The sequence below is a fragment of the Vanellus vanellus genome (assembly GCF_965231255.1).
Source record: "Vanellus vanellus genome assembly, chromosome: 24".
NCBI classification, from domain to species: domain Eukaryota; kingdom Metazoa; phylum Chordata; class Aves; order Charadriiformes; family Charadriidae; genus Vanellus; species Vanellus vanellus.
The window spans coordinates 3,754,104-3,781,700 of NC_138929.1; the positions used below are offsets into that span (position 1 = coordinate 3,754,104).

General features: G+C 44.6%; 3 protein-coding genes across 3 annotated transcripts in view; all 3 read right to left on the reverse strand.

The window, feature by feature from the left end:
* The window catches only part of MAP3K3 (mitogen-activated protein kinase kinase kinase 3), a gene marked incomplete at its 5' end in the record, with an annotated part of 37,317 nt that extends 35,735 nt beyond the window's left edge, over positions 1 to 1,582 (reverse strand). The window contains 2 exons of the mRNA XM_082495035.1: positions 1,044 to 1,343; positions 1,531 to 1,582. Coding sequence (XP_082351161.1) covers positions 1,044 to 1,343; positions 1,531 to 1,582 — 352 coding nt within the window. The remainder of the gene's footprint in view (positions 1 to 1,043; positions 1,344 to 1,530) is intronic.
* Positions 1,583 to 13,787: 12,205 nt separating this feature from the next.
* Positions 13,788 to 23,678, reverse strand: DCAF7 (DDB1 and CUL4 associated factor 7; the record flags this gene model as incomplete). The annotated part of the gene is made up of 7 exons (XM_082495155.1): positions 13,788 to 13,964; positions 14,503 to 14,620; positions 15,228 to 15,437; positions 16,065 to 16,183; positions 17,258 to 17,369; positions 17,789 to 17,947; positions 23,541 to 23,678. 7 exons carry the CDS (start codon positions 23,676 to 23,678, stop codon positions 13,792 to 13,794), a joined length of 1,029 nt encoding a protein of 342 aa, XP_082351281.1. The 3' UTR covers positions 13,788 to 13,791.
* Positions 23,679 to 26,373: 2,695 nt separating this feature from the next.
* KCNH6 (potassium voltage-gated channel subfamily H member 6) overlaps positions 26,374 to 27,597 on the reverse strand; it is a gene marked incomplete at its 5' end in the record, with an annotated part of 33,427 nt that continues 32,203 nt past the window's right edge. The window contains 2 exons of the mRNA XM_082495141.1: positions 26,374 to 26,663; positions 27,050 to 27,248. Coding sequence (XP_082351267.1) covers positions 26,376 to 26,663; positions 27,050 to 27,248 — 487 coding nt within the window. The 3' untranslated portion in view covers positions 26,374 to 26,375. The remainder of the gene's footprint in view (positions 26,664 to 27,049; positions 27,249 to 27,597) is intronic.

Below are 27,597 nucleotides of genomic sequence, written 5' to 3' on the forward strand. Positions count from 1 at the left end.
GTTGCTTTACTTTTGCTTTGAGCAACATTTGCAACGCTTTATGAATTTACAATATGAATATAAGAACTAATTACGCATATGGACTAAATAATGAAGGACAGTCTTAAAAAACTAAACTTAGTTGGAGGGAAGAAACATAAAAGTGGTAGCCCACAAAGCCACGCAACCCCCCACTTACGACAGCAGTAGTAATCCCCTTGCCAATATCCAAATATGAGTAAGTTCTGGTTTAGAGCAATTTAGTTTTTTATTCTAGTACAGAGACCCCTCTTTAAACTGAAAAGGGAACTGGGAAACACAAAAAAAAACCCTCCATAAGCAGTTCTTTATACAGGACATACAATCCAAAGGAATTAATCATTCAAATTCATTCATGGCAGCTTCTGATAGCAACATTTTACTCTTGAAAAAGAGTTTCCCTAACTCTTTGCTTGCTTTTACGTGTTATTTTCCAGGTTAAGTATGGCAAATCAGAATTCAATGAGAATTGAATAGAGAAAAAGCTATTTTGACAGACTCCCAAGCTGCAACGAATACCACAGGAAAAATGATCCCAAATCAAGTTTAAGCACGTACGTTCCCGTCTCAAAAAATAAGCAACCTGCTTTTTACAGGCAGCAACAGCTCCCTCAGCCCCCGAGCCTGACCTACTGATCCTCGGTGACTCTGTCTGGCCAATTTTAGTCAAAAAATCTGCGGTCGGGAGGGTGCGCGTCTGCCCGCGGCCGGGCCCGGGGCCGCCGCCGCTCCCGGGGCTCCCCGCGCGCTCCCGCACCGAACGTTTATTTGAAGATTTAAAAGAAATCCCTTGAAAATACACGGTTTGCCCAAGCGGTTTCCGCTACCGACCGACGTGACCACCCCGGCGGAGCGAAGCCGCTGCGGGCAGCCGGCCCCGTCCTGCCCCGACCCCCGGAGGCCGCACACCGACTCCCCCCCCCCCCCACCCCGGCTCAGCCCTGAGGGCCTGTCCCCTCCGCCGCAGGCCCGTGAGGGCCCCGCCGAGGCAACGAGGCCCGTTCAACCCCCGCCGCGGCTCTCACCCATCTTGGCGGGCGTCGGGCCCGCGCCCGGCGGCGCGCTGAGGTACGGGGCTGTCACCGCCGCGGCTCCATGGCGGCCGGGCCGAGGGGGAGGGCTCACAGCCGCCGCCACATTCCCAGGCCCCGCGCCGCCGCCTCCTTCCGGCGGCCGCGCTCCGGGTCCCGCCGCGGCGGCGGAGGGGGGGGTGGGAGGGGGCACGGGCGGTCCCGGTCGCTCCCCGCCGCCGCCGCCGCCGCCACAGGGCGCCCGGGCCGCGAGCAAAACAAACCGCTCGGCGGCCGCCGCGCCGCCGCCGCCGCCTGCCAATCACAGGGGCCGACCCGCCGCCTCCCGCCAATCCGCGCCGCCGAGCCACCCACCCGACGGCCTCGCTGGCCAATCGGCGTGCGAACAGCCCCGCCGCCTGCCCCGCCCGCCGCCGCGCCGGCTGCCAATCACGGGGGCCCGTTCCGCTGGCGGGTTAGCCCCGCCCCTAGCAGACCCCACCCTCAGCTTGCTGCCAATCAGGGTGACGGGCGCCTCCGTGGCCCCGCCCCATCGGCCGGGGTCTAGAGCGGGGGCGTGCGGCTGGGTCCTAGCGCCCGCCCGGGGCCGCACAGCGCCGGTCCCCTCCTGCGGGCAGGCAGGGTCACCGCATCCTCATCCCACAGCCTCTCCCCGGCCCCACACACAGGTCCCCCCTTAGCCACGATTGTGGGTGGGCAAAGTGTTCTGGAGTGTTCACGCCAACCCAGGCACACTGACCCTGCTGGTTTGCTCTCCTCATAAGCTCGTCAATGAGTTTAATTGTTGCTTTAAAAGCACCTTTTCAAGAGGGGGAAAAGCCCCAATTAAAAGCAGTTCAAGAGTAAAAAAGCCCCAAAGACACTGAAAGAGGGATTCTTTTGGTTCCAAAAGAAAAGTATGAGACAATTACCCAGAGCATCATCCAGGCCAGCTGTGGCAAGAGATGTTCGTTATCTTCCAGTAGCTGTTCTAATGAAAGATCCTGTCACCACCATACCTTGAGTACCTCCCCAGGCCAGCACACGGCCCCCGCAGATCGCAACATGTGACAAATGTCAAAGTAACAGAATAAACAGCTCTTCTGCTTTTTAAGCCTTCAAAACCACTATTTCATTCTCTCCACAATCACAGTGTTTGAAGCGCTGTCGTCACGTCCGAGAGCTGTTAAAGTTACTCGACATGTAAGTCAAGTTCTGGATCCAACCTGCAGGAGGGAACTCTAGCCTACAATATTTAAAGTTCAGCATTTCCTCCCCTTTCATTTAGGAGTTTATCTTCATGAGAAAGTGTTTTTGTTGTTAGAGGGGGAACTGCTGACCTGCTACATTCACTCACTTGATACAAGGCGCACGATGACAATTTTTTGTCAGCTTTAGCACTTTGGTTTGTCACGCCAACTCAAACACACAGACCATAAGCAGACAACGTTCTTGCTAAAAAGCTCAGCAGTGACACTAAATACTAACAACTTTAAGGGGGAAAAGCCCCAAAACAAAGCAGGCTTATCACACAATAGATTTTCACAGATTTTAAGGTAAAGAAGGACTACTGTGATCATCCAGCCTAATCCAGGAATTCTACTCAAACTTCATAAACTGTGTTTAAATCAGATCATACCTTTTAAAGTGACATCCAGGCTTTAGCTGCTCTTTCCCAGCTCCTGCTTCCATTCCACGTGTGGGACGGTATTTTTACAGTGTCTTTCCCACAAAGGGGACAGCAGAGGGGTTTTGTATTTTTAAAAAAGTACAGCCCTTCTTCCGTGGCGCGGCAAGGGCCACTCTGCTGCTGGGGAACCCACCTCCAGCAGACAGCTTCAGCAACTGCTTTTCAATCTGGCAAACGTCTTGCAGCAGGTGTATTGTTTTTTTAAGTGGTTTTGCTCACAAGCAACACAGAGGCAATGTCAAAGAGGTTGTATCAACTGGACAAGCCACACAAAGAATAGAACTAGATTGGAGAGAGAAATTTCTCAAAAGGGTGGGCAAGTGCAGGAATCTGAAACCCACACACCAGGAGGACCCAAGGAGTTAGCCAAAGCATGACAACAATAGCTGTGACACCACTATTTTTATTTTTTGACTGTCCAGGTGGGATAATAAAAAGACCTCACAATGTCATACTAAGACACACGAATCTGTAAAGGAATGCTTAGATCAACAGATGCGACCTCTCTAGAGCAAGAAGCTGTGGACAAAGCCAATACTCTAACTTTGAAGCTGGCCTGCAGGTTGGATGAGATGACTTCATAGATTCCACCTTGAAGTTCCCATTTCAAAACCAGACTGATGCTGTTAGTGTTTAGACTTCCCTTTTTCAGTCCCACCTGTCTTACTGCTCCGATGCTAGCTTTCCTGTCTATTCTACCCCATTTTCATGCCCAGCTTACAGCCACTTGTTTTCATGTCAAGATTATCCTTTTACTTCAATAATCCTTTCCTCTTCCCTGGTATTTTCTCTCTAAATACATCAAGAAGATAATCATATCTCCTTTCAGGCTTCATTGTAACAGACAAGTCAGCCACTCTCTTCATAATACAAGCTTTGTATTTGTGGTATCTTCCTGGTAGCCTTTTTTGCCCCTGTTCCAATTTGAATTCCTCTCTCTTGTTTGACAGCATCATTGTCGCTCTTGGACCAACTTTTCTACATGCTTTTTCACAGCTTCATGATGGCTCATCACTATACTATATCAGCTAATAATTCCCAGCTTCCTTTCCTCACTAATTTCCAAATAGTAAAAACCTCTTGGCATCCTTCACAAATTTCTCTTTGCCCCTAAACTCACAGCCTTGCACTTTCTGCCGTGACATTTCATCTCATCTCTACTTCTCACTCTTCAAAGTCATCAGTTCTCTAAGATAGCCTAGTTCCCTTGTATTATTGAAGCCTCCCACTTTTGTTCATCAACAAATTTAATTATCATGCTTGCTTTTTGTGCCAAGGTCATTATTAAAAGGCTTTAGTGAGATTACTCTTGGGACCAGATCTGGAGAAATTCAGTATTAATTCCCCACTGCACCAGCCCTGATGTCAAAACACTCCATCGTCACCTTACCATTTGGTATTTTTGTCTGTCTTCCAGTTCTTACATGTTTGCACATAAAATTCTCAGTTGAAGTCCTGTTAAATAAGACTGATGGCACATCCTTCATGTAGAAGTTTGGTTTACTTAGGTCCAAAAGATATTAGACTAGCTAGTTGCAGCTTGTGACAGCGAGCCAGGAGTTCCCAGCAGATGGTAGAAGGCAGCCACCTCGGTAAAACTCACTCTTTCCATCTCCAACTGCCCGGAACGTCTGGATTTCACTGAAGCTTCCCTCCTGCCTTTTGTCAAATTGAAAATAGAATGTTTCATCCTTAACAGTTCATCACTTCACCCACCTATCAAGCCTAATGCCTAAACCAGAAAATTTTATCTCCTGATTTGTGGTTCTATTCTCATTGTACAGACATTATCACAACACTATCTATATGCAAGTGCCATTAGGCCTTTTTTTTGACCACTGTAGACTCCCCCTTGCCTCCTCCCCATGACAAGCTGGTACACCCCTCCTGAACTGGAACCAAAGATTCCACCAAAACAGGTGCCCCTATTATGCATAACTTGAGGAAAAAAAAGAGATTAATTCCTTTTTCACCTTTACTGTCTACTTAATGCTGTATTAGCTTTGTGCACAAGAACCAGGTTATTTGTTTTACCAATAACACTACGGTACAAACTGATAGTCTGTGGTTTTCCACCCAGATTGCCCACACGCTTTCAAAGCTGCAGCTTTGCAGAAGAGAAGCTTCATTTCTGTAAACAGCAACTACAAAACATACTTAATTCTTCAACTTAAAGCTATTGAAATTGCTTGAGCACATTTAATGTAAAATCATCAGTAAAGATATTCACTGAGACTCTCCAGGAGCTGCTATGTTTATAGTTAGCTCCTTTGTTTTAAAGGAACTTTATAAAGGCCTAATTGTTTAATGCTGTCACGCAGTGTTAACTGAGAAAAGGAAATGTAATCCCTATTTTAGGGATTAAAGGGCATTGCACAGAGAGCCAGTGACTTGTTAAAAGTTACACAGGAAGTCTGGAGTAGACCTTTGGGATTTAACTCCTGGCATCTTTTCCCAGTCTCATAATCGCTATGCCATCATCTTATTTTCTATTTTGGTAGTATTCCCATTTTCTGAAGCGTACCTGTCTGACTCAAAGAGCCTCTTCTCCTTGCTATCAGATGTACTATTTCTTCTTTCCTTCCTGTTTCCCTTCTTGTTTAGGTAGACACATCCTTCCTGGGGAGCTGAGCAGTCTCCAGGCTGAGCCCTGTCCCATGCCAAAACTTCCTTATTCTACATCTCAGACTCCGCAGCCAGAGACCCCGAACAGGAGCAGTGAGAAGAAATAGAGACTGAAGGGGCGGCGGCGGAGAAACCCTGTAAATCTTCAAAGGCTGCATGAAAGCGTTCTGCACTCTTTTCTGCAGTTCTGAGAGTAGAGTAATCTCACCGATTCCAGGCAGTTCTGATTCTGCTAACGCTTTCTTCTTGTGTTCTCAGCTTTGAAAACAAAGTTAATGGAAAACTAACATCATTATCCAACTTCAGGAGAGCGTGGCAGAATATATATTGGCCAAACCTTACCTCACCTCCAGCAGAATGCATCAACCGCGTGAAACTCCTTAAAAACATGCCTGGAGCACTTTTCCCAGCCCCCGCTGCGTACCTGTCCTGCTCTGCAGCTCAGCCTGTGCCCGTCCTGCTGCTGACAGCACTCCAGTAGAGGGGGCTCTGCAGCTGTCTGGTTAAAGAACAGGAGCCATTCTGCTTGCGGAGTGGGCAAAACTAGAGAGAAGGAAAAGGAGGAAGGATGTTAAAAATATTATATGCTTTTAGATCGTTACGTGCTTCTGAGCTGACAGTCTGGACTGTTTGTAGAGCGGTACTCCTGAAAAAGCACGAGATTAAATGCTTGTTACAGCGTCAGGGCTTCAAGTCATCTCAGAGATCACTATTTCTCTAGACCTATGGGTAGTGCATTCTGCTACCGTGGAGGATTTCTTTCATTTTCAAGTATTTTCAGTGATTAATTATGTGCTTTTCGCTCACAAGTGACATCAGAGAAGAAGTGACTTTCCCAGGGTCACAACCCTGCCAGATGTCCGCTGTTCCTCAATATTTACAAAAGGCAGAGAACCTCCCCCCATCTCTTTTTCTACCCCTAGTCCTCTCCAGGACTTCATGGCACTTGTTTTCCCACACTGTCAGGCAATTAGTTTCTCGTCTCATCTACCAGTTCCTGGCTTTTTGCACTACCAGCTCCAATTTGCAGAAGTTGCTTTTTTTCCACCAGAGCGGAAGCTGAGAAAGTTTCTTTGGAGAATTCTGAAGCACAGATCCAAGTGAAAAAAAGTCTAGGAGGATGTAAATACATTTCTAGGGTAAAAGACAAACAATTCTTAGAAGGAAAGCATCTTTTCCAAATACGGATTACTAGAACAAAGTCCATATATAGCTTAAAAACCCTGCAGCATCTTTACAGGCAACTCTTTCCACTGTGGTCATGAAGCTTAATAAGCTTTTATTTCAAAGCCAGTACACAAAGAATCAGAGAGGAATCCAATGTTGTCAGACAACAGTTTAGTTGAACTAGAGTTAATCTAAATACTGAAATCATCAGTCCTGCTCACCAAGGTCTAAGGTAAAAACAAATTTCCAAGTTCTGCCACCCTATTCCCCTCTAGGTTCCAGTTCCAGCAACGACGACACCAGTTGTGTCATTTAGACTGAGCCTGGAAAGAAAACACCCTTTAACAGAGGTCAACCATACACGAGAGAGACTCAGAAGCTAAATAACTGCCTAATTGCTTTGTCTTCAATTTGCCTGTATTCAAAAAGCCTTAGAGACCAATTATTTGAATTTAAAAAAAAATAGTAATCCCTCTTCCCCTCATCTTAAAAACCAAAAACATGCAGGAAGATAATTACTATTTTGTTGTGTAGGGAACAAGCACGACGCAAAGAAGTTGGAAAACATGCACTAACACCAGGATGCAGGGACCATGCGGAAGATTTAAGAAAGTAAACGTGGGTGCACTCAAAATCTCAACCAAGTTCTGTTGTGAGTGGGTTCCTAACAATATAAATCTTCAGAGTAACTTGCAACTTAAGAGTTGCTAGAATTACCAAGTTTGTTTGGCTATCAGCAGGAGGAGAAATGAACACGCTTCACCAGTTTTGCAGAGACAAGATAAAGCAACCTCCCTCCCTTTTACAGCAATAAACTTCGCACAGGATACACGAAGCTTCTTTGAAGTAGTTCCCTGCTCACCCCCACAGGTACCAAATTGTAACTCACCACACAGTGAACTGCAGTCAATCTACAAATGTTCCATTTTTATTACAAAGTATGAAAGGCAGAAAATACCGTACCTAATACACAGGAGGCTGAAACTTAGAAAGAAGGTTAAAAAATCTGAATAAAACTACATAGGAAGCAGGAAATAGCATAAAAGGATGCAACATTCCACTTTCAAGCGATTTCAGAAAATTGCCTTAAAATTTACAGAGTTTCAACAACATGGTTCCATGACTCAGGTGTTAAAATCCATTGTAACAAAACCTTTTGTATTTTCTCCATAAAAATAAGGGAATATAGGGACACTGCAGTTATCCATGTCAACAACATACGTCTGTTGAATAGCAGGATACTAGGATTCCTCTAGGACAGTATAGTAGCGAAGTTGCAAATCTCAATATGGAACGTGGAGAAAAGGAGGACAGAAGTAAAACTACTATTGCTTTAACATATTTTAGTGAGAACAAGAAGTCAGGAATCTCATATGGATGTTTGTACAATCATGCTACAAAGATTACACCTTCAGGAAATTACCACAATGGGACCGTGAATGGGAAGCGCAGAAGGGAAAACACACATAAAAGTAAACATCTACTTGACTATTGATAACAAAAATGCTTCGGCGCAACAGATTTAAATTACATTTTACACTGCTAGCAACCCAAGTTTTTTTTTTTTTTAAAAAAGGTTCCTTTTAAATAGATTTCATAATTCATATTTACCAGGTTGTCAAAAAAAAAAAGCAACGCATCGCTTCTCAGCTGTACTAGAATTCTTTCATTCACCGGTTCTTGCATTTTTGCCTTTGTTCAGATTCGACAGACTGATCATCATCTCTAAACAGAGGAGACTCGACAGTTGCACGTCTTGCAAACAGGAAAGCAAATTCCAAGGGATGACAGCCAGAACGCGGGCTTACAGCTACTCATGGACACAATATTTTTTCCAGGAAATAGCTTATTTCTTCATTTTGTTCAATTTTCTGAAAAGAAATAAACTCGATGGAAGCCATACAGATAATTATTTTTTTATTTTTATGATTATGGAAATTCTAGCTTGATGCCGAATATCAGAGGCTGCACAGAAGGCCACTGAGATACCTGGCAAAGCTATCATCTGAAATCAGGCAGCAGCAAGTCTCACAAGTGCCTTTGCCCCCAGAGTCTGCCATGAATTGCTAGATGAGCATTCAGTGACTGGTATTTAGTTGTATTTTTAATTACTGTTTTTTAGCGCTGAGGAAAGGTGCCGATTGGAAGTTTGGAGATCTCCTCCTAAAAATAGGAGTCAGGGGCATGCTAAATGCCTCTTGATATCCTTGAGAATGAGACCTTTCTCCCTCTTCTTGGGTAAGCAGGGGGAATACAGCTGCATCTCTAAGTAAGCATGAGAAAGTGCTCTTTAAGTGCCACACGCAATTAATTCCCTGCATTCTCTGCAAAGATAAACAGGGACACAGTTGACAGTACCTTGCCCATTCCAGGACTGATTTTGGACATCTCCTTTTAATGTCCGCTGTACAATAAATACAGGCCTGCTCTGGAATATTGGTCTGACAGTAGAAAGCAGAAAATATGTATCAGAGAGAACTTGTGTTAACTGACAGGATAACACAGTGGGGATTTGAGGCAGTAGGACCATTCTGCTTACAAGCAGCGGGAAGACTAAATCCTTCAGTATTTTGATGGAACCGTAACTGTGCAATCTATTGAGCCAAAAGCTTACCCTTGCTGCCGTTCATCCTTCTCAGTGTGTTCTGAAAGAGTTAAAAAGCCACTAACATAAGGAACTGACAAGTTCAAGAATTTAGGTTGTATGAATTTACAGACAGCAGCTGCATTTTCTTCTATCACAAAAATAAGTTATCCAAAGAATCCAACCACATCTTTACACAACCAACCCGCTACTACTGCCATCACGTTCAGATGGTAGAAAAGAGGATTCCCGAACACCGTCAAGCTCCTAAGCAAAGCAAAAGGGACTCTCTGGGTGACAAGCAGCACTACATTACTCAGGTTGGCCTTGCAAGATCATGTCAGTCTCAAAATACAGAACTTCAGTTTAAAATTAGCAGTATTGTCAAGTGCTCACGTTTTTGGTGTTCAGTAGAAACAGATGAGGGTGCACTAGATACTGACAACCATAGCCAGTTTAGGACTTCAGTCACTGTTGTAGTTAACATTTTATACAAAACACAGACAAACGCCTACCATAAAAGGGCTGAGGAAAAGCTGACTCTCCCCCTAATCTTACCAAAAATATACTTGTTAAAGTGCCATCTGCAAGAGAACAAAACAGACAGACTCAGCTTTCTTCATTTACATTTAAAACAAGCACAGGAGCATCTCTGAATTCTAATATATTGGACTCCTTCCCTCACCTAGTCTCTGGCAGGTAGTGATCTACAGTTGAGACTGATGCAGCTTTCTCGTTGCAACACCAGGCAAAAATAGATCTTTTTACTATTCTCCAGAACATTCAGGAGAGTAATTACAGCTAAGTTTTGAAAGGATCATTAACTTTGACTTATGAGAGGCAATGCCTCCCCCGTTAAGTACATTTCAAGGTTCCATAAGGAACAACCTGTATTATCAGTCTCCTTTCATATCATTCTTCGAAGCCACTGTGTTTTCTTTCTAAATAGATTGTCAAAGCACTCAAATCCTTGCCTTTTAAATCCCTGCACACAGAAGTACAATTCCCATAGATGCAACCTACTACAGCCCATTTCATTTAGATAATTAACAGAGTTGGCATACTACACACTAATTTGACATCTAACTTGTTTTCTGTAGGTTTTCACCTCACTAATGAGTCTTACGTGATCAAGATCTCCTGGTCGAGAGCCAATATACTAGCAACAGGTTGTCCACATAATAGTAGGAATCCATGGAAAGCTTGGTTTAAACAGAACATAACAACCAAACAATAGCTTAGTATCTTGAATTAATCAACTGGAGAAATGATACAGAACTATTTAAGTCAGAGAAAAATATTTCTGTCCCAGAATCAGTCTTGCCTCTACCAACAATAGCATGTGATTTTCTGCTTTGCTAACCTCACTGGTACTCATACTTTTCCCTTAATATTACTTTATACCCAAGAGAGATGAGGCATTTGAAAGCAGTTGCTCTGCACCCTCTGCTTGTGCAATAAGCACAAAATAACCGAGATCACACGTCAAAGTATTTATTTTCATAAACTTTGGAAAAAACAATGCTTCTGAGGGTTTTGCACCCAACATAACTGAATGTTAAGTTGGTAAAATATGATAAACTCTCTCTCCTGATTCACAGGCTACAGTGACAATTCTCAAAGTTTTATTTCATCTTGCAAATAAACTTGAACCTGCAAGTAGACAGTTAGCTCCCCACTGCTGTGTCAGCGAGCGCTGGCAAAAGGGCACCAAAGTCTCTCACTTCCTCCTCTATATGGAAGTGCCATTTGCACTACAGAACATCTCACCCATGAGGATTTTCATGTCTTTTCAGTCATTAACCTTTCAAGTGACTTCTTTGAAAAGAAGCTATTTTAAGTAGCATTTCCCTGTTCCAAAACAGCCTCTAGTGATTTCAAAAGTAATTTCATATGAAGAATGACAATGGATTATGCCCAAAGCAATATGTTGGGAGACCTAGAAGGTAGCCCAACCGGCTAAACAAACAGGATATAGGCTTTATTTAGAATCCACTGGAGCCTACATGATTCCTTCACTTGCCTTTCACGAGTTTGGAATGAGCACCCAATGCCACAAATGAACTTAAAGCAGTTTTATGGTGGAAGGTCTGACACTGGATCCTCTTCAGGTTCGTAACAGGATTGTTTTCCAACAGCAGCAAAAGCTACCCGGCTATTCAGACAATTAGCCCCTTTATACAAGCTCTCTTCTCATCATCTTAGCATAACAGATCGTATTCCTCTAGGAATAAACCACATCTGCCTTTTAGTACAGCCTATGGAGTTTTTTAGTGACTTCACTTTCAACTAAATTATCTTATGTCTTTTTTAAAGCACAATTCTACAGTTGCAAAAGATGCATTTTTAAGCTATGCTACAGATGCATTCATCTTTTACTCATGCCATCTATAAAAAAAAAGTGAGACTTTGAAGCATAAAGGGTACTACAGATAGTACTAATATTACAGGTAGTTCCCTCTTAGCAACACAGCATATTATGCCTACCGTTTGTAATTAAACAGTACATGACAAACCTGTGGACATATTTTTATATGAGTATCTAACGCTGTGAATGCCATTATATGCTTCTGCTAAGAAAATACTAATTTTCAATTCATTCCGCAGAAGTATTTTCCAGTTTAAGATGAAGTGCTATTGTGAAAAGTGATAACCTAATTGTTCAGCAAACACTGTTCTGACATCTAGATCAAATCTGGCTGTGGAACACACTACTCTCAGTACTGCTGCTAATCAGAAAAACTGGCCTTCAAGTTAAATCAAGCTTTCTGTCAAAAATCCCACAACTGAACACAGAATGCCATTGACAAAACATGAGCTTGAACTGCGTTAAGAGTCTCTTGGTTCTCCAATACTAAAGCGGGTGATGGAATAAAGCTGTCCCTAATGAATTCCTATCAAATTCACAAGGCAGTGCTTTTCTGAGCTCCACGTTGAGAAGCAGCCTGTAGAAGAATATTTCTGTATGTCCAGAATGACAAAGCTTTTCATATTCTATTCTGTATTTGACAGCGCTTTCAGCATCAGCTTCACCGTTTCACAGCAATCGCTTTTCCCAACTTGCCTTTCCTGCATAAACCGACATGATTCAAGTTTGCCAGCGTCCTACTATTTATAATGCTGCCTCTAGTTGCAGGTGAGTACTCATTAGGTGGAAAGACAATTTTGATAGTTGCTGACACTTGCATCAAAACTCAGCTGGTATACCCTTTACAGACCAGCTACGGTTGTCATGTCTTCATTGGCAGAGTACTGCGGAGCATTCATCCGAGTCGCTATGTTATCAACAAAGATTTTTATCTTGCCTAATCCACTCAGCTTTGATTGAAAAGTATTACTGTAGAGCGATCCACTATTCAAAACAGAAACAGAAGCCCTTGGGCACATCCTCAAAAGATACAAGGATGACAAATGCCAAACCTTAGCCTCTATGGCACCGTTTCTTTCCTTTTAAACTCATCGTTGTGCATTACATTAGGGAATCATTTCTTTCAGAGAAACAGCTTTCATTTGGATAGCACACCAGCTTTTCCAACTCATCTTGCTCATTCAACAAGACCTGACAGTACAAAGCAAATACACTTCAGAAAAAAGATTGCTTGTCACTCCTTTCAAGAATTCCCAGGAACACAGGCCAAACACAAAGAAGCTCCAAGGTACAGGCTAACCACAAAATCTTGCTCATATTATTTGCCAATCAAGCAAGCTACAAGGTGTGAAACCATTTTATTTTGGTTTAGATACTAAGTCTTCCGAGGGGAAACCATTTGATTGGAAGTGTAAATCCCAAGTCCATTACAAATCACATTTTTTCAGGAGTCGTTTACCTCCTGGGAGCTTAAGTCATGCACGTATCTTCTTCCTGAAACCAGTTACCATTCTGTTGGCTAACACAACTGCAGGATACACACAAATTCAGTTATAATTTAAAAATAAGGCCTACCATAGTAACAACTGCCTCTAGCATCAGAAAAGTGTAAAGAAATTGTGCAACAAGTACTTGTACTTCACAGCACCAGAAAATTCTGCCCAGGTAACCAGGTATAGAGAGCCAAGGCAACAGTTAATTCTGGCAGGCCTTTACTGCCAGGCAGCCTGCAGGGTTATGGTGATTTGTAGCAATGAACAGATCCTGTTTGGGGCATATGGAAGTGGATCACATATCAAAGGTAAGAATTAGGGAGAAAAACCTTACTCAATAGAAAGTTAGCCCAATATATAAAAAACATACAAATGTTTAAACAGTTTAGAGGCAGCAACAACAGGAATGATAAAGATTCCTGCCAAGGTGGCTGTTAACATCAATGTCTTTTTCCCCACCTTGTTTTGCACTTGCATCTATTAAACTAGTTGGATGTGCTGCCTCGGCTGGCTGACAAACACATGGACATATGCAGCAACTTAAAGCCTGCAAGCTTATTAATACAGTCAACAAACAAATATACAGAACTTTAACTGCGGGGAAAAAAAAAAAAACAACAAAACCAGAACCCAGAAGGTCCAAGAGGCTCAGCACGTCTCTGCATTTTAGAGTCTTGGAGAGACAGGAGACACCTGCCATTGATTCTCGTAACAGTTTCTTGTAACAGTAGATGCAAAGCAACAACAGATACTGGCCACTTGACTTGTCTTGTTCTTACTTTAGAGGGGAGGGGAAATTATACAGCCCTGCCTCAATGTGGCATGAAGCAGTAATGTTACACTCTCAAAATCTCCAGGCAGTTGTTGTAGCAGATAGCTATCCAGTCTGGCTGAGTTGATGCCCACTGTACATTGTTGATTTCTCCCTCTGCGGTATAGGCCAAGATAGGGTCCTCAATGGCACGAGGCATTTGCTGGATATCCCAGATGAGAGCCTGATGATCATCCGCTGAAAATGGAGGAGAAAATCATAAGTAGAATCAAGGTATAACAAGATCTCCATACATGACTACTAACAGGCGCAAAAGTCCAAGAAGCTATATAGGATATGGCTGTTGCAGTCCCCATGAGTATTCAAGCCAGGGATACAACGATACAACTGTGCTCCAAAAAAAATAAGCTTGGATAATTACACATTATCCAGTACAGAGATGAAAAATAAATGATTGGTGGAACTCATATCAATTGAAAACATTTAAGAACTAGATTGCAAAAAACTAAGGAGCATTACAACAATATAGCTTGGCCAAAGCAGATGCAGTTTGGGCACTGGGGTCACTATTTCTACTCAATAAGCTCCAGTAGGTGTCTATTTCCATAAAAATTCTAGGAGAGTCACTAATAAAGGGCTTCTAAACTGCAGGTGTTATTTAGTAAAGGGCAGGCAGAGAACTGCATAAACTTTTGGAGAGAGAGGATTTTGCAAATGCAGTGAAAGACTCCCAGAGACTCAGCAGCACAGCTGGATTGGGATGGATCACACTTACCTGCTGTACAAATGTGGCAGGAAGAATGAGGCGCCCAAGCAATTCCATTTACACACGCTCTGTGGTTGTTTAACCTGGCAACAGGAGTGCAGGGAACTCTGACATCTAGAATCACAACCTTCAGAAATAAAATTCAACAGAATTAATAACTTACGTTTTTCTCTTTGTTCTTCAGAAAACCAAATATGTTGAGCCAAGGCTATAAATACAGCCCTTTCCTAAAGGATGCACTTCACAAGTGAACAATTTTCTCAAAGAATAGCTTCCTGCTGGGTCAGTGTGTCTCAAAAGGAGTCAGACCTCATAGGGAGGGGTTGGGAGTTGTGCAACAAGGGCAAACAAATTACGCTTCCCTGAAGCAGCACAGGTGACAAACTCAGATACACTGCCTTGTCTGCTGAATCAAGAAAGAATAAGGTGACTAAAGCACTTGCAGTTAAGATTTTATGTGAAAACTGTTGCCCAACTGCCTCACAGACCCCTTTTAGACCCCTTTTAAAAACCAGAGGAAATACATACAAGCCATAGAGATCTTCAAGTTTATAATGCCAAAGTTAACTTCAGTAAGACTTAAAGAAGTAATGCACTAAGAATTGGTCCTTAATCATACTTCAGTTCAGGTACTGACACTGCCCCCTTAGCTCTTTAAAGAGCTGATTACTACCAAGCCACCTCCCAAGAAATCACAACCCCTAGCACCTACAGAAGATGAGCTGCCATCTTACCTCCATGCCATCCATGGCCATTGTAGCAAGGTAGTTGGGATCCTGCTTATTCCAGCAGAGACGCAGCAACGGATGGTGCTGTGGGTCCTCATAAATTATGGTGCTGTGTTCCAGATGACGGAGATCGAACATCCTCACAGACCCATCTGCACCAACTGAAGCGAACATATCTCTCCCACCACCTGCACGGCTAAATGCTATGTCATACACCTGCTCGGTAACAGGACAGAGAAAAACATAACCTTAGTTTTAGTGAGCACACTGCCTTCTGATTTGCAGGAAAATGGATTTTATATATGGATAGCAGATCTAGTTGCGACATACTCTGTCAAATACTTGATGTTCCTAGCAAGTTTTTAGTTATTACACTTGTCAAAAGAAGGGGTGGGGGGGAAACTTGAAAGGGTTATGTCATTATAGGATCATTCACATAAACTAAACATATCAATTTCCCAGACTCAGATTTTTTTATATTAATTGCTGAAAAGTAATATTATGTTAAAATGAAAGAATCTTGCAAGTTCTTTATTGCCTTTGATATGCAGTTGATTTCAATTCCAGTTTGACGTTTTACCTCATTTTTCTAAAATATTCTGGAGCACAATCCAGTAAAACAATCATATTCTCAAACTCAGATTCCATGACAAGTAAACAGAGTAGTTTTGATAGCCAATAGTATAGTTTTAGTTTGGTACTTAAAACTGTGTATCTTAATCTTAGATAAGCTATCTTTTTGATCATTAGATTTTTCAAGAAAAAGAGGAAAACCAGAAAAGTTCTGTTTCTTTTCTACCGCTTAAAAAATGTACAATGTAAACAATCAAAAAAACCCATCACCTCTTTGTCATGCGCAATAAGCTGGGTCTTCACATGGCCAGAGACCAAATTTACTCTTCCCAGGACCTGTCCTGTCTCTAGACCCCAAATAGTGCAGGTTGTGTCAATACTAGAAGTACCTGAAACAAAACCACTTCTGTTAGAAAAATTAATATTCTCACAAATTATTTAATCACATACTGGATTAATTTAATGTCCTCTGACATCTACAGATCAAAATAGCTACAAGAACAGCATACAATTAAAATTGAGAATGTCAAACGGCTAACAGTCTACCGTGCATTTAAATGACCCAAACCTTTTAGCTGCAGAAATAGTCTTCCACACAGGAATAAAGTGTAAATAGCTCATGTCTACTTCAATCTGTTCCAAAGCCTTATGCAACGCCGAGATGAACTTTCCCATCCTATAAGTCTCATGTGCATGTCAAAACCAAAATGCAATCGTCGCATTGCGATAGTGTATTACTACTAATTGATTGTTTCTCTGGACTGAAGGTGGGGCTAGCAGTAAAGCTCTTAAGAGATGAGAGATGCAACACATGAAAAATAAATCATGTAGTAAATAATTACTAAGACATATTATCACCGTTAATCTCTGGGCAAATCCCACTGACATAAATGGCTGTACTCTTCTGGGAAACAAACCTCTGCTGGATCTGTCATCTTGGATTTACAATTTGTCCCATAGGCTATAATTAAACTTTAACCATTGCACCCCCTCCTCCAACTGAATTAAGGGATTCTGGCTTTACTCCTGCTGCTGAAATGGCATCATAAAAGAAAAAGCTTTGTACATAGTTCTCTATCCACTCCAGAACACACCAAAATAAGCAGAGTTCATTTTCATCACCACGTAGCGCTACAACAATAGCTTACCAGCCCTGAAGACTGAGGCTCCCCATCTGCAAATAAGGAACATCCCTCATCCGAACTAAGTGACCCATTCTGTACTGGACAAGGCAACTTTCAATGCAAAAAAGTCTCCACAAGCTGCTCATTTATTTTATTTATTTATTTTTAAACCTAAGACAATGACAGTTTCTATAATGTGGAAGTTTTTGCACTGGTTAGTTATCAAATTAACCAGTGACATGCAATGACACAGCAGTCAGTCAGAGCCTAGACCTCACCAGACTAAATTCAGAAGTGTCTCTTTTCCATGCTGATAACATAGCATTTTGTCAGTCTCACCTAGAAGGTAAGGATCCACTTCATTCCAGTCAAACGATGTTAGTGGAGCGCAGAAATCAGAGTTCTTGTTATTGTTCAGCAAACACTCCAGCCGGGTCTCTGTTTCACCCACCTTTAGAAAAAGCAAAACATGTAACTTAAATAGCAACAACACATACCTTGTTCCACTTGCACTTCCGAAACATAAGGTGTTAATCCTGGGTTTCTTTCCTCTCAGCATTACACCCTAAAGCTCCAGAAAACACACTCACCATCTCTATCTTCAATATGGTGATTAAAACAGCAACTACCATCATAATTCTGCTTCTCCTATATTCTTCATATTTAGGTCACATTATTGTTCTTAAGGAAACAACTTACCAAGTGCTCTGACTTCATTTTATGTCTTAACCTCCACACTGCAGCAAGGGCAAGACACCCGGAAAAGAAAATAATTCACTTAAACAAAAATCTGGTCTCAAGTGAAAATGAGATCAATATGCAACACAATTAATATCATGGTTTATCTATTTCTAGGGAGGATTTACTCACTCTCCATACACGCAGATAGTCACCACTGGTTGCCAACAGGTCCGGATATACTCCCTTGGTGTCTGGGATCCACATAAGCTTTGTGGTAGGGTAAGGGTGATCAAAGGTGTTCCTGCAAATGAATTCTGAGCTCTCTTCATCCAAACCAACAAGCTGTACCTGTAAGAAGCCATATTTAAAAGAAAGCATTTTATCAAAATACTCATTTATGATTAAAGCATTAAGACTGAGTGTATTTCAGAAGGACATCTTCTGTAACCTCAAGGACAATATAAAAGGACCATCATATCAATGGAACGAGAAATAGTTAAAGCTTTGCTTCCTAGCTGGGGCATGTAAGCAAAGCGAAGTATACATAATCACCACAGTGCTTTGAAGAGATGATCTCAAATGAATCGAAATCCAATCCTAAAGGATTAAAGACCACCCTTCTCTTTTCCACATTGCAAAGCCTAGTTTAAATCATAGACTTAAACCGCACAAATATTATTCCAACTCATCTTTAACCAAACTGATGCTGACAATGTCGCCTTCAGAGAGCAGGACAAGCTGTGGTTTGCACAACAACCACCCACAATTAAAGCCCCTACCATGGAGCTCTTGGCCATAACCCTGCAGATTGTGACAGATCACGTCAGCAAGCTATCAAGCTGTTTTCAGCATCACATTAACTAAAACGTTCTGTCACAACTGCACAAAATTAAGATACAGGTTAATCACATCAGAGTCAGGAAGTAAAACAGATTTCAAACTTAAAAAAGAATGGGAAAGCTAAAATATTTACATAATTATTCAAATGTTTTACATGCAAAGAACAAGAAAGCAGGTCTGCTGAAAAATTCTAGGTAACTGAATTCCAAATCAGGTTTTTTGCACAATAATGTGACAGAAGGAAGAGCTCGCTTGCCCAGTTGTGAGCACGATGCAAGACAGAGCAAACAAGAAACTATCTCCACATAGCTTGGTGATGACAACACCTGAAGTAATGCTTGAAGTCCCAGACATTATGTTATTAGAAAAATATTGACATGTCAGAAAGTGTTCATAGAACAATACGGTGCCGGGAGGATATGTTTAACCTAGCAGTGACTGCAAGACCTAAACAGGATGAAAGTCCCACTGTGTTAAATGCTGTTCAAACACAAACATTATGAGGACAACTCACTACAGTTAGTTTGTAAGCTGCTCACGGTAGGAACTTCCTAGTACTTTCCACACAGCAGTTTCCTCCTGGAAACAGTGGCTTAATGGACTTTTTCTAAGATCTTTATCTGGAAAAATCCTAAATATTCTGGGATAAGCAATTTGGTTAATAAAGTACACGTTTAAACTAGATCTGAAGTCTATCATATTTTTTTCCACATAACAAAACCAACAAATGCTTCAGTGGATCTTAAACTATAACATTAGTAGTTATGAGCCCATTTACAGATGCTCTTAACAAATGCAAACCTTGTTCCCCCGCCACAATGAGATCCATCCTTTTCATCCCATAACAAACCCTAAAAGACATGCCTAAGCATGCTTCTAAAAACTATTTGTCTGCCTTGCACTCTCTCTATTACAGCTACTCATTATACTTCACACTAGTATCAATCAGTCAAGAATTTCCCAGTCTTCTGAAGTGATTGACAAATAGCTTTCTAACTCCTTTAGGGATCAGAAATACTAAGCGGATTTTACAAAGGAAGCAAGTTGTCCTTGGTGATAGAAAATCTTGTGGCAAGGTTAGGATCAGAAGACAAATGACCTCTAATCATTTCTTCTCCTTTGCTTATGCTGTTTTCAGCTCAATAGGAGTGTATTAAGCCTACACAAAGCAATCAACACACTCATAACCAGAAGCAAATCTCAAACAGCAAAGGACCCACTTTCACTGGTATGAATTTATATATTCCTGCACTGCATATTCACGTTTAACCCCTCCCCAGATCTGAAGAAAAAGCAAGGACTGTGTAGCAAGCCAGTATCTTTGTGATCTTTGACATTTTTAGGTGCAGGCCAGGTTAGAGAACAAAAATTGCATTAGGAACACTAGAGCTCCTGGCAACTACTGATGATCAGGTGCCTGACACTGATTGTCAGACCTGGCAGCAGCCTGTGATAACTCTGAGCAGGAGGCATTGGTCTGCCCAGAGACAGGAGCAGAAGCAGAAAATACTGCTTGAGAAGCTCTATTCTTTCCCAGCTCAGCATATTCAAAGGTATGACTCTTCTCTTCGGACTTGATCGCATACAGTGATTACAGAATCTCTCTATTCATCCTCTTGTGCAGGCTGAACACGAGGAGATGGAATGATGGAATTATTTTCAGGATGCCGATTATATTAGAGCCTTGTCTCTCCCTCCTGCAAGCGAGGCAAGATTTGCTGCTGCCAGGAGTGCCTGAAGTCCAGCCCAGATAAGGCTGAGGTGATGCTAACAGAAAAGTACCTGTCAGTCTGGATACAATTTGAACCTTTCTGCATCTATCTGGAACTCATTCCAGTGGGAGATAAAGACCAGATCTCCATTAGTTTTGCAATTATGCTAGGACAGTAGCTAGGAATGCTAAATAATTATTTGTTTCTCTGATACATGAAGATATGCTAAAATTGGATATGGATTTTCCTATCATAGTCCAAGACTTTATTAACTTAAGGCCTAATTGCAACAGTGCATTTGAGTAAAGAAGTGCCTTTAACCAGTATTTCTTAACTTCTAAAAAAATTGCATCTCCAACATGATTCAAAAAAAGCAGACACAGAATTAAACAATGCAGAATTTGGTAACAGCTTGCTTCTTTTTCTTGCATGGTTTGAGGAACGGTGAATTAAGTTCACAGTGCTTTAAAAAAAAAAAAAAACACCACACTATATTCCTTTAATCTAATTAGTAACTACTAAGAAGAAGATTTCACAATTATTTTAAGGTCATGTACAATCAGAGAGATCTCACTGCACCAATTAATCTTCAACATGCAATCAATTTTTCTTTGCAACTCTAAAACTTACAGAAGAAAAATGACACTCTGGTAAAACAACCACCCCGAATGCTCTCTGACTGGAGGCACTGTTCAGGAGAAGGTGGCAGCCTGGGAAGTGCATGGTCATAACCTGTCAGTCTGCTCCAGTGATGGGAATAAGCAGCATACAGCACCACTCTACTGTTTTCTAAACTGGACTCCAGTTTTGTTTTGCAGATAGACCCCCAAATCAGCCTTTTCTGATGTTTTCCACAGACCATTCCACAGCCTGCGGAACAGTCTTATCAGCGAGATTTATGAACACCTCCGTTCCCTCCCATTAGGCCAGTGATCCATGACACATAAAGGCTGACAGCAGTTTCCTAATCCAAGAAGTTCAGGAAACACTATCGCAAATAATTTGTGTTCTTCCAACTGGAGCAGGTCACCTCTCTTCTTATACCAGTGGTTTGATCAGCAGAGGTGTACAAGCTGAAACAAAACTCCTTTGGGGTTCAAACAGTTCTTGGCAACTAGCTTTTTGGCATGCTATACCGCTTGTTAGTGTGGCAGTTGACAGAGGTTAGAAGATTCTGGGAACTGGGGATAACTGTAAATTAGGGTTTGGCACTCAATAGATTTGGGTTCCCCACAAAACAGAGGTATAAAATGGCTGATTACATGTGTAATCCATAAGTACTTCAAGCTCTGGTAATTACTACAGAAATAGAAAATCACAAAGACAAACGAGACAAGAATCTCTCCTCTTTCCTTCACTGTAATTCCCTCAGCGAGCAGTTCTGCTGCAACACTTGGAGCGTTAAGTCTTTTTTTTAAATTGCCTTTTTAAACCAAACTCTAAACCAGAAGAGTATCCTCTAAAAGATTCCGCAAAGCTGTGAGAGTCATAGTAAGACACCATACAGACAGTGCAGATGAAACACCACTCCCAAGATTGTTCTGGTCCCCAAAGTAAAGGGGATAACATCAATACTCTAAGCAATAACAACACTTGCAATTACCCAAGACAGCTCTCTGTTAACTACCTTCCTACAGTGGAAGGTTGTACTGAAAGCACTACAAAAAGCACCAAACAAGAAAACCACAAAAAAACCCCACCACTCTTTGAAATACCAGAGACACAGCAAAACCTCTCAGCAAAGTGAAGGTTACGTTTCACTGCATTTATTGTACAAGTTTAATTTTTAATCATACATCATCTTTATTTCTATAGCAGAAGCATCCAGACTGTCATCTCATTCTCACAGAATTAGTTTCCAGTTCTTTACACCACATAGATCTCATAGGTGCTTATATGGACTGAAGTAAACAGAATAGTTATTCCTGAAGCTCAGAGGTCAGAAGCCCTGGGGAATATTTACAGACAGCAGTAATTCACATAGTCCTACACAATTTCTGTCTGCAACAACTGTGAGTGTAAAGGGTAGCAAGAGAGGGGTTGACTCAACTGCTTTGAACTTGAAGCCTGAAGTGAAAAGTAGACCTGATCACACTGTAATCGAGAGCAACCCCAGGGGATAGTCCAAACTTAAGGAGGGAAAGGCAGCATAAATGCATACGCCCTTATTAACCAACTCCACCACTTCTAAACAAAAAACTGTTTGCAAGTTTGTTATTTTAGCTTCTCAGAGTACATACTACAAAAACATTTTCAAGTTGGTCTTTAAACAAATGAAAAGTTTTCAAGCTCAGGGACCTACCTTTCCTCAGCAGTGCTCCCAGAACCACAACAGTGCTTACCAGTACAAGGAGACAACTCATACGCAGCAAACTCATACTGGCTGAACTACAAAGCGCTCAGAAGTATCATGTCTAGGACTGCTGCAAGTGCAGTAATTTAACCTCTCTAAGAGGTGTCACCCCCTCTCATAACATCCTTCCACAAAGCCCAATCCCCAACACCAACTTTCTGACGTTATTTTCTGCAATCCCCATTAAACAGCATGACAAAGCTACAAAGCACACACACTATAAACACACAAAGCTGTATTTACAAAATCTTAGCTTCACACAAATTTCAGGATGCTCTGTAGCTATGCCCATTTCCTCATCTCTTTTCCATTTATAGGAATTCATTATATCAGACTAATACAATAAAGCCTGTTCAGAAATGACTGCACAAGTGTTTGGAGAGATGAACACGTAACCGCTATTACCAATGTAAGGTTTTCCGCTTATATCTGGCAGGGAAACACTGAAGATATAATCTCATGCCTCATTGCACCCTTGTTCAGAGAGAAAAGTAAAGGTACTGAAGAATCAGCGAAAGTGGTTTATATACTTATGAAAAAACTTATCACACAGAAGTCTTCCAGAGCAAGAAGGTATAATGAGAACGTCGCATTTCTAACACAGTCTCAGACAGCCTATGTATGCGCAAACTTCAGTCCTGGCCATAAACTTTCCTTCATACTGAAATAAAGCCAGGCACGCTCAAGTTAGGGGACTCTCCTGGCTGAGGAGCATCCAGCAGCAGCACCCATGGCTCTTCCCATCCCCAATCCCTCAGTGTCCCAACAGCTGAGGACTCGCAGGAAGGAAACCAGCCTGAATCCAGGCCGGCACCCTGCACTTCAGGGGAACACCTGAAGGCTCTACAGAGCTCCCAGTGCCGAGGGCAAGGCAGGACGACTCCCCGCTGCCACACCAACCGCGGAAGCCCTGCCCGGGGAGCCGCTTAAACCACCGGGATGAAGAGGGTCGACCCCCTCCCTCCTTTTCCTCCCTCTGCCCCGGCCCCGCCGCTCGATGCCGGCAGAGCCGGGCCCGGCCGCCGCCGCTCCTCACCTTGTTGTTATACTCCTCCACGAAGCTTCCCAGCGCCAGACGGAACCGCTTGTCCGGCCGGACGCTCCAGTTCATGGCGTACACGGTCCAGGGCGCCTCATATTTGTAGATCTCCTTCCGCTTCCCGTGCAGCGACATGGCTCGGCCGAGGTGCCCCCGGGTAGCGGTGGGGCTGAGGGGGGCAGCGGGCTTGCCGAGGGGGGACCCGGGCTGGGCTGGGAGGGGAGCGGTGGGCCCGACTGAAGGGAGCGGGATGGCGAAGCGGGGCCGGGGGAGAGGCGGAGCGCGGCCAGCCGGGGCGCAGCGGGGCCGGAGAGGTGGCGGGGAGCGGGGGAGGCCGCAGCACGGCGCCGCGCCCCCAGGCCCGGCTCCAGACCCCGGCGGCAGCGGGAGCAGCGCGGAGGCCGTTCGGGATTCAGCCCCTCACACAACGGGAACGGAAGCCACGCGGGGCGCCCCGCCCACTGGGTGCGGGTTGGCTGTATTGCCTGTCACTTAGGATCTCGGGCATCTATTGGGTAATTTACCCGTCCGTTTGGCCCTCTTCGCTCTTCTATTGGTCATTTTGCCCTTCATTCTAAACGGACGCTCACCCTCTGGCTGGGATAACCTACCGTTGCGTTCGACCCCGCCCCGGAGGGAGGCCATGCTCGTTCTCGAGATCTTACTGGCTATCAGGGGTCGCAGTGGCGCGAGGCGGGATCTTGAGCCCTTACTGATAAGCGATTGGGTGGAAGCGGTGCCAGTCACATCAGCCCGAGGCGGGACGAGGAGGGGGGGCGCTTCAGGCGCACAGCTGTACCGCGCGTTCGAGTCCTGCCTCCGCCGACTGGCGGATGGGGACGCGTTTGTCTCCAGTGAGCTGAAACTTAATTACGGGGTTTTATTTTTGGTAGCACGCAGCAGCAGTGGCGTGTGCCCGGCGCCTTACTTGGGGAAGGGGCGCGGGTGGGTATCAGCTTCCCAGGGAGCTCCTACCTGCAGCAGGGCCGGCGGAGGCCCAGTGCATGGCTCGAGCCCCCGCGGGCAGCTCGGCTCCCTCACGGCAGGGCCTGTGGGTGCCCCAGGCCCTGGCAGGGTGTGCAGGCGCTCCCCAGGTGCTGTGCACCTCCTGGAAAGGCCTCGACACCTCCTGGCTCCCTGAGCTGAGGCACAGGACGGGGAGGAGGTGTTCTGGCCGCTGCCAGCCTGAACTAGGGCTGGTCCGGGATATAAATAGCCCCTTTGTGGGACTGTGCCAGCCTGGGCCTGGGCAGGGGCTGGCGGCTGGTTTTAGCCCCCTAAGGAGTGAGATCGGCTGGGGAGAAGCAGGTTTAACCCCCTGCTGAGGGCAAGGGGTCTGTCCTCCCCTCTCATGGCCCGGGTCCAGCCCTTCTAAAGGAGCCGTCCCGTTTGGACAGGAGCCCTGTGCCCTTCAGTGAGAGATGTAGGTTGGGCTCTAGACTCTTGGTGTAATCTTCACCTGAGGTGTGTTTGCGAGGTCATTTCTTACAGGCAGGAGAAAGAGCAGCAGGCTGGTCTTGTAGAAGAGCTTTTGCAAATTGCTACTGAGCCTGGACAGGATCCTATCGGGAAGGAATTGCTCAGCAAAGCCCCCCCCGTCTTTGACCTGTAAGACCTGCACGTGGGCTCTGTTAGCCCCACAGTCCCTGGATGAAACAACTGGGGTTTGACCACAGCCTTTTCAAGGGTTTTTGCAGATTAGCACCTGCCAGGGATGAATTTGTGGATGTTCCAAACAAACACAGCTGTGATCTGCGTTAGGTGCCAAAAACATCTTTATTAGCAAAGTGTACACTAAAACTCCAGAGAAAGAGATGCTCACAGTTTTACTACTCTCAAAGGGAGCTCGATACATTACTTGAGCAGGCGGCCTAGGACTGTCACAGCATCTAACCGAACGGCAAGGCGGCAGTGCTAAGTGGGCTTCTCCTACGGGGGATGCTGTGGGAGTCTGCCAGGGAAAGGGCTGGGAGGAGGAAGCATCTATCAAACCTTTATCAAAAGAGAGAAGGTGGGAGGAAGGGCTGGAGATGAGGTGTCTGGGGCTTTTCGGCTTTCTGGGATTTGTGCTTTTTTTTGAGTTTTGTGCTTTATGCCCAGGTCAGTGACCAGTTGGGTTTATCTGGGGAGTTGTGGCGTGTGTGTTGGGGTTTGCAAGGCGCGATCAGCCTTGCTGGAGAAGTCAGTGCCCTAGGACTCATGCTGAAGCATGCTGAAGTGGCAGGGGCTGTTGGCCCTTAGTTTCTCAGTGGCAGTCGAGTAGGACAAGGATAGCTTCTTTCCTCTGTCCTTGTCCTGGGCTTCCCCCCTGCAGCTCCCCCCAGTACCACACTGTGGAGATCTCCTCCTCCTCTGGTGACTACCCTTTCTGTAATGCCCACAGGCTCCTCTGGGCTAAGCCCAGTACCAACACAATGGTCCCTGCTCCAAGGAGCTGACAGCAAAGTGGCCTTGCAGCAATGAGCCGTGGATTTGCTCTCCTCCAGTCGCTGTGGCTCACTTGGCTTGCACCGTTCTCGAGAGGAAGCCTTGGCAAGGAAGAGGCGGTGGGTACCGTTTGGCCTAGCCAGCTTGTTGGTGGCTGTAAGAAAGAACTGCTCTGGGTTCACTATAATGTGCAAATGAAATCTACTCTATGGGAATCGCTGGAAAACGTTGACCTTGGAAGCCAGCCACTCTATGCTTCCTTTCACGGTGGCAGAAGAGAGCTACAAATTATACCCCTGAGCCAATGGCATTGTCCTCCATCTTACCCTTGCAGTCAAAATCAACATCAACTGACCGAGCTCGCAGTTGAGGTTCCTCTTGACTTGCTTCGCAGCCCCCGCATCTCTAACTTCCAGGAAGCACTGGGTCGGAGAGGTGTCTCTGAATGTCCTGGTGCTCGGAGGATGCCTCCAAGTGCTCAGGGAGGGAGGGGAAACGAGAGCCCCGGAAGAGTCCCTGGGTATCTGGTGCCCTTTGGTGGGGAGGCTCTGGGTTCGGGAGAGGTGGGGAATGGTGCTCCTGCTCGGAGTAGACTGTCACGGTTTCGTCAGATGCTACAGTGAGGTGCATCCCGCTTGACAAGGAGTCCCTGGATTTCAAGTGGAACTTTTCTACCTCCGTGTAGCTCGGGCTCTGGTGGGAAAGGAGGAACCAGGTGGGTTATGGCAAAAGCAAAACAAAGTAGCCACACTCTCTCTTCACCCCATCAGGCCCCGAGCCCTGAAATGTTATTTTTTGCCTGAGGAAGCCTCAGAGTAGAGGAACCCACTCCCCTCCCTACTGATGGGGTGACCTGGTAGTGCTGGAGATGGCAGGCTCTGCCCCAAAATCAGCGATACGCCGGGAAGAAGCATCTCTAGGTAGATCTACTCCCATTTCAAGACCCCTGGGCTTTGCCTAGGAGCAAAGTGCTTGGCTGGGCTTTGCCTGCAGTGAGGCTGCAGTGAACCACTGGATGGCCAGGACCTGTCTGCTCGGGGCAGAGGGAAGCTCGAATGGTGCTGAATGAGTGGCCTTACCTGCTCTGGGGTCGTCGGCTCCTCGTCCTCCAGGGGTGCGCAGGGGGCGAGCGGCTCCAGACTCCGTGGGAGGATGCCGTACATGGCCAGGTTGTGGGAGGACGGCGAGATGGGGCTGTATGCGGGTGGCACTTGGGACAGCTGGCGCTGCAGGAGCTGGAGGATTATATTAATGTCTGACGACATCCTGGACTCCAGCCTGGGGACAGAGCAGCCCAGCATTAGTGCAGTGCATCCCGCTGCATCCCACGGGAGCCAGACCCGCAGCCGGGCAAGGGAGGCACTGGGGAAGAGGTGCCGATTCAGCTGCCCGAGGGTGATGATGCTTTGCCTGGTGCTGCTTGGCGAGGTTTTTAGCAGAGCTTCAAACCAGCGCTGCCACAGAGAAATCAATCCTGCCATCTCTCTACCGCCACACTCAATCATCCCCTGCCCAATTTTTTGTGAAGCCAAACTGGGATCTGGAGCAGGGAACTGAACAAAGCTAAAACTACCCTAGAGGGGGAAAAAAATTGCAATCGTTCATTTCAACCTGGATCAATTCTCCG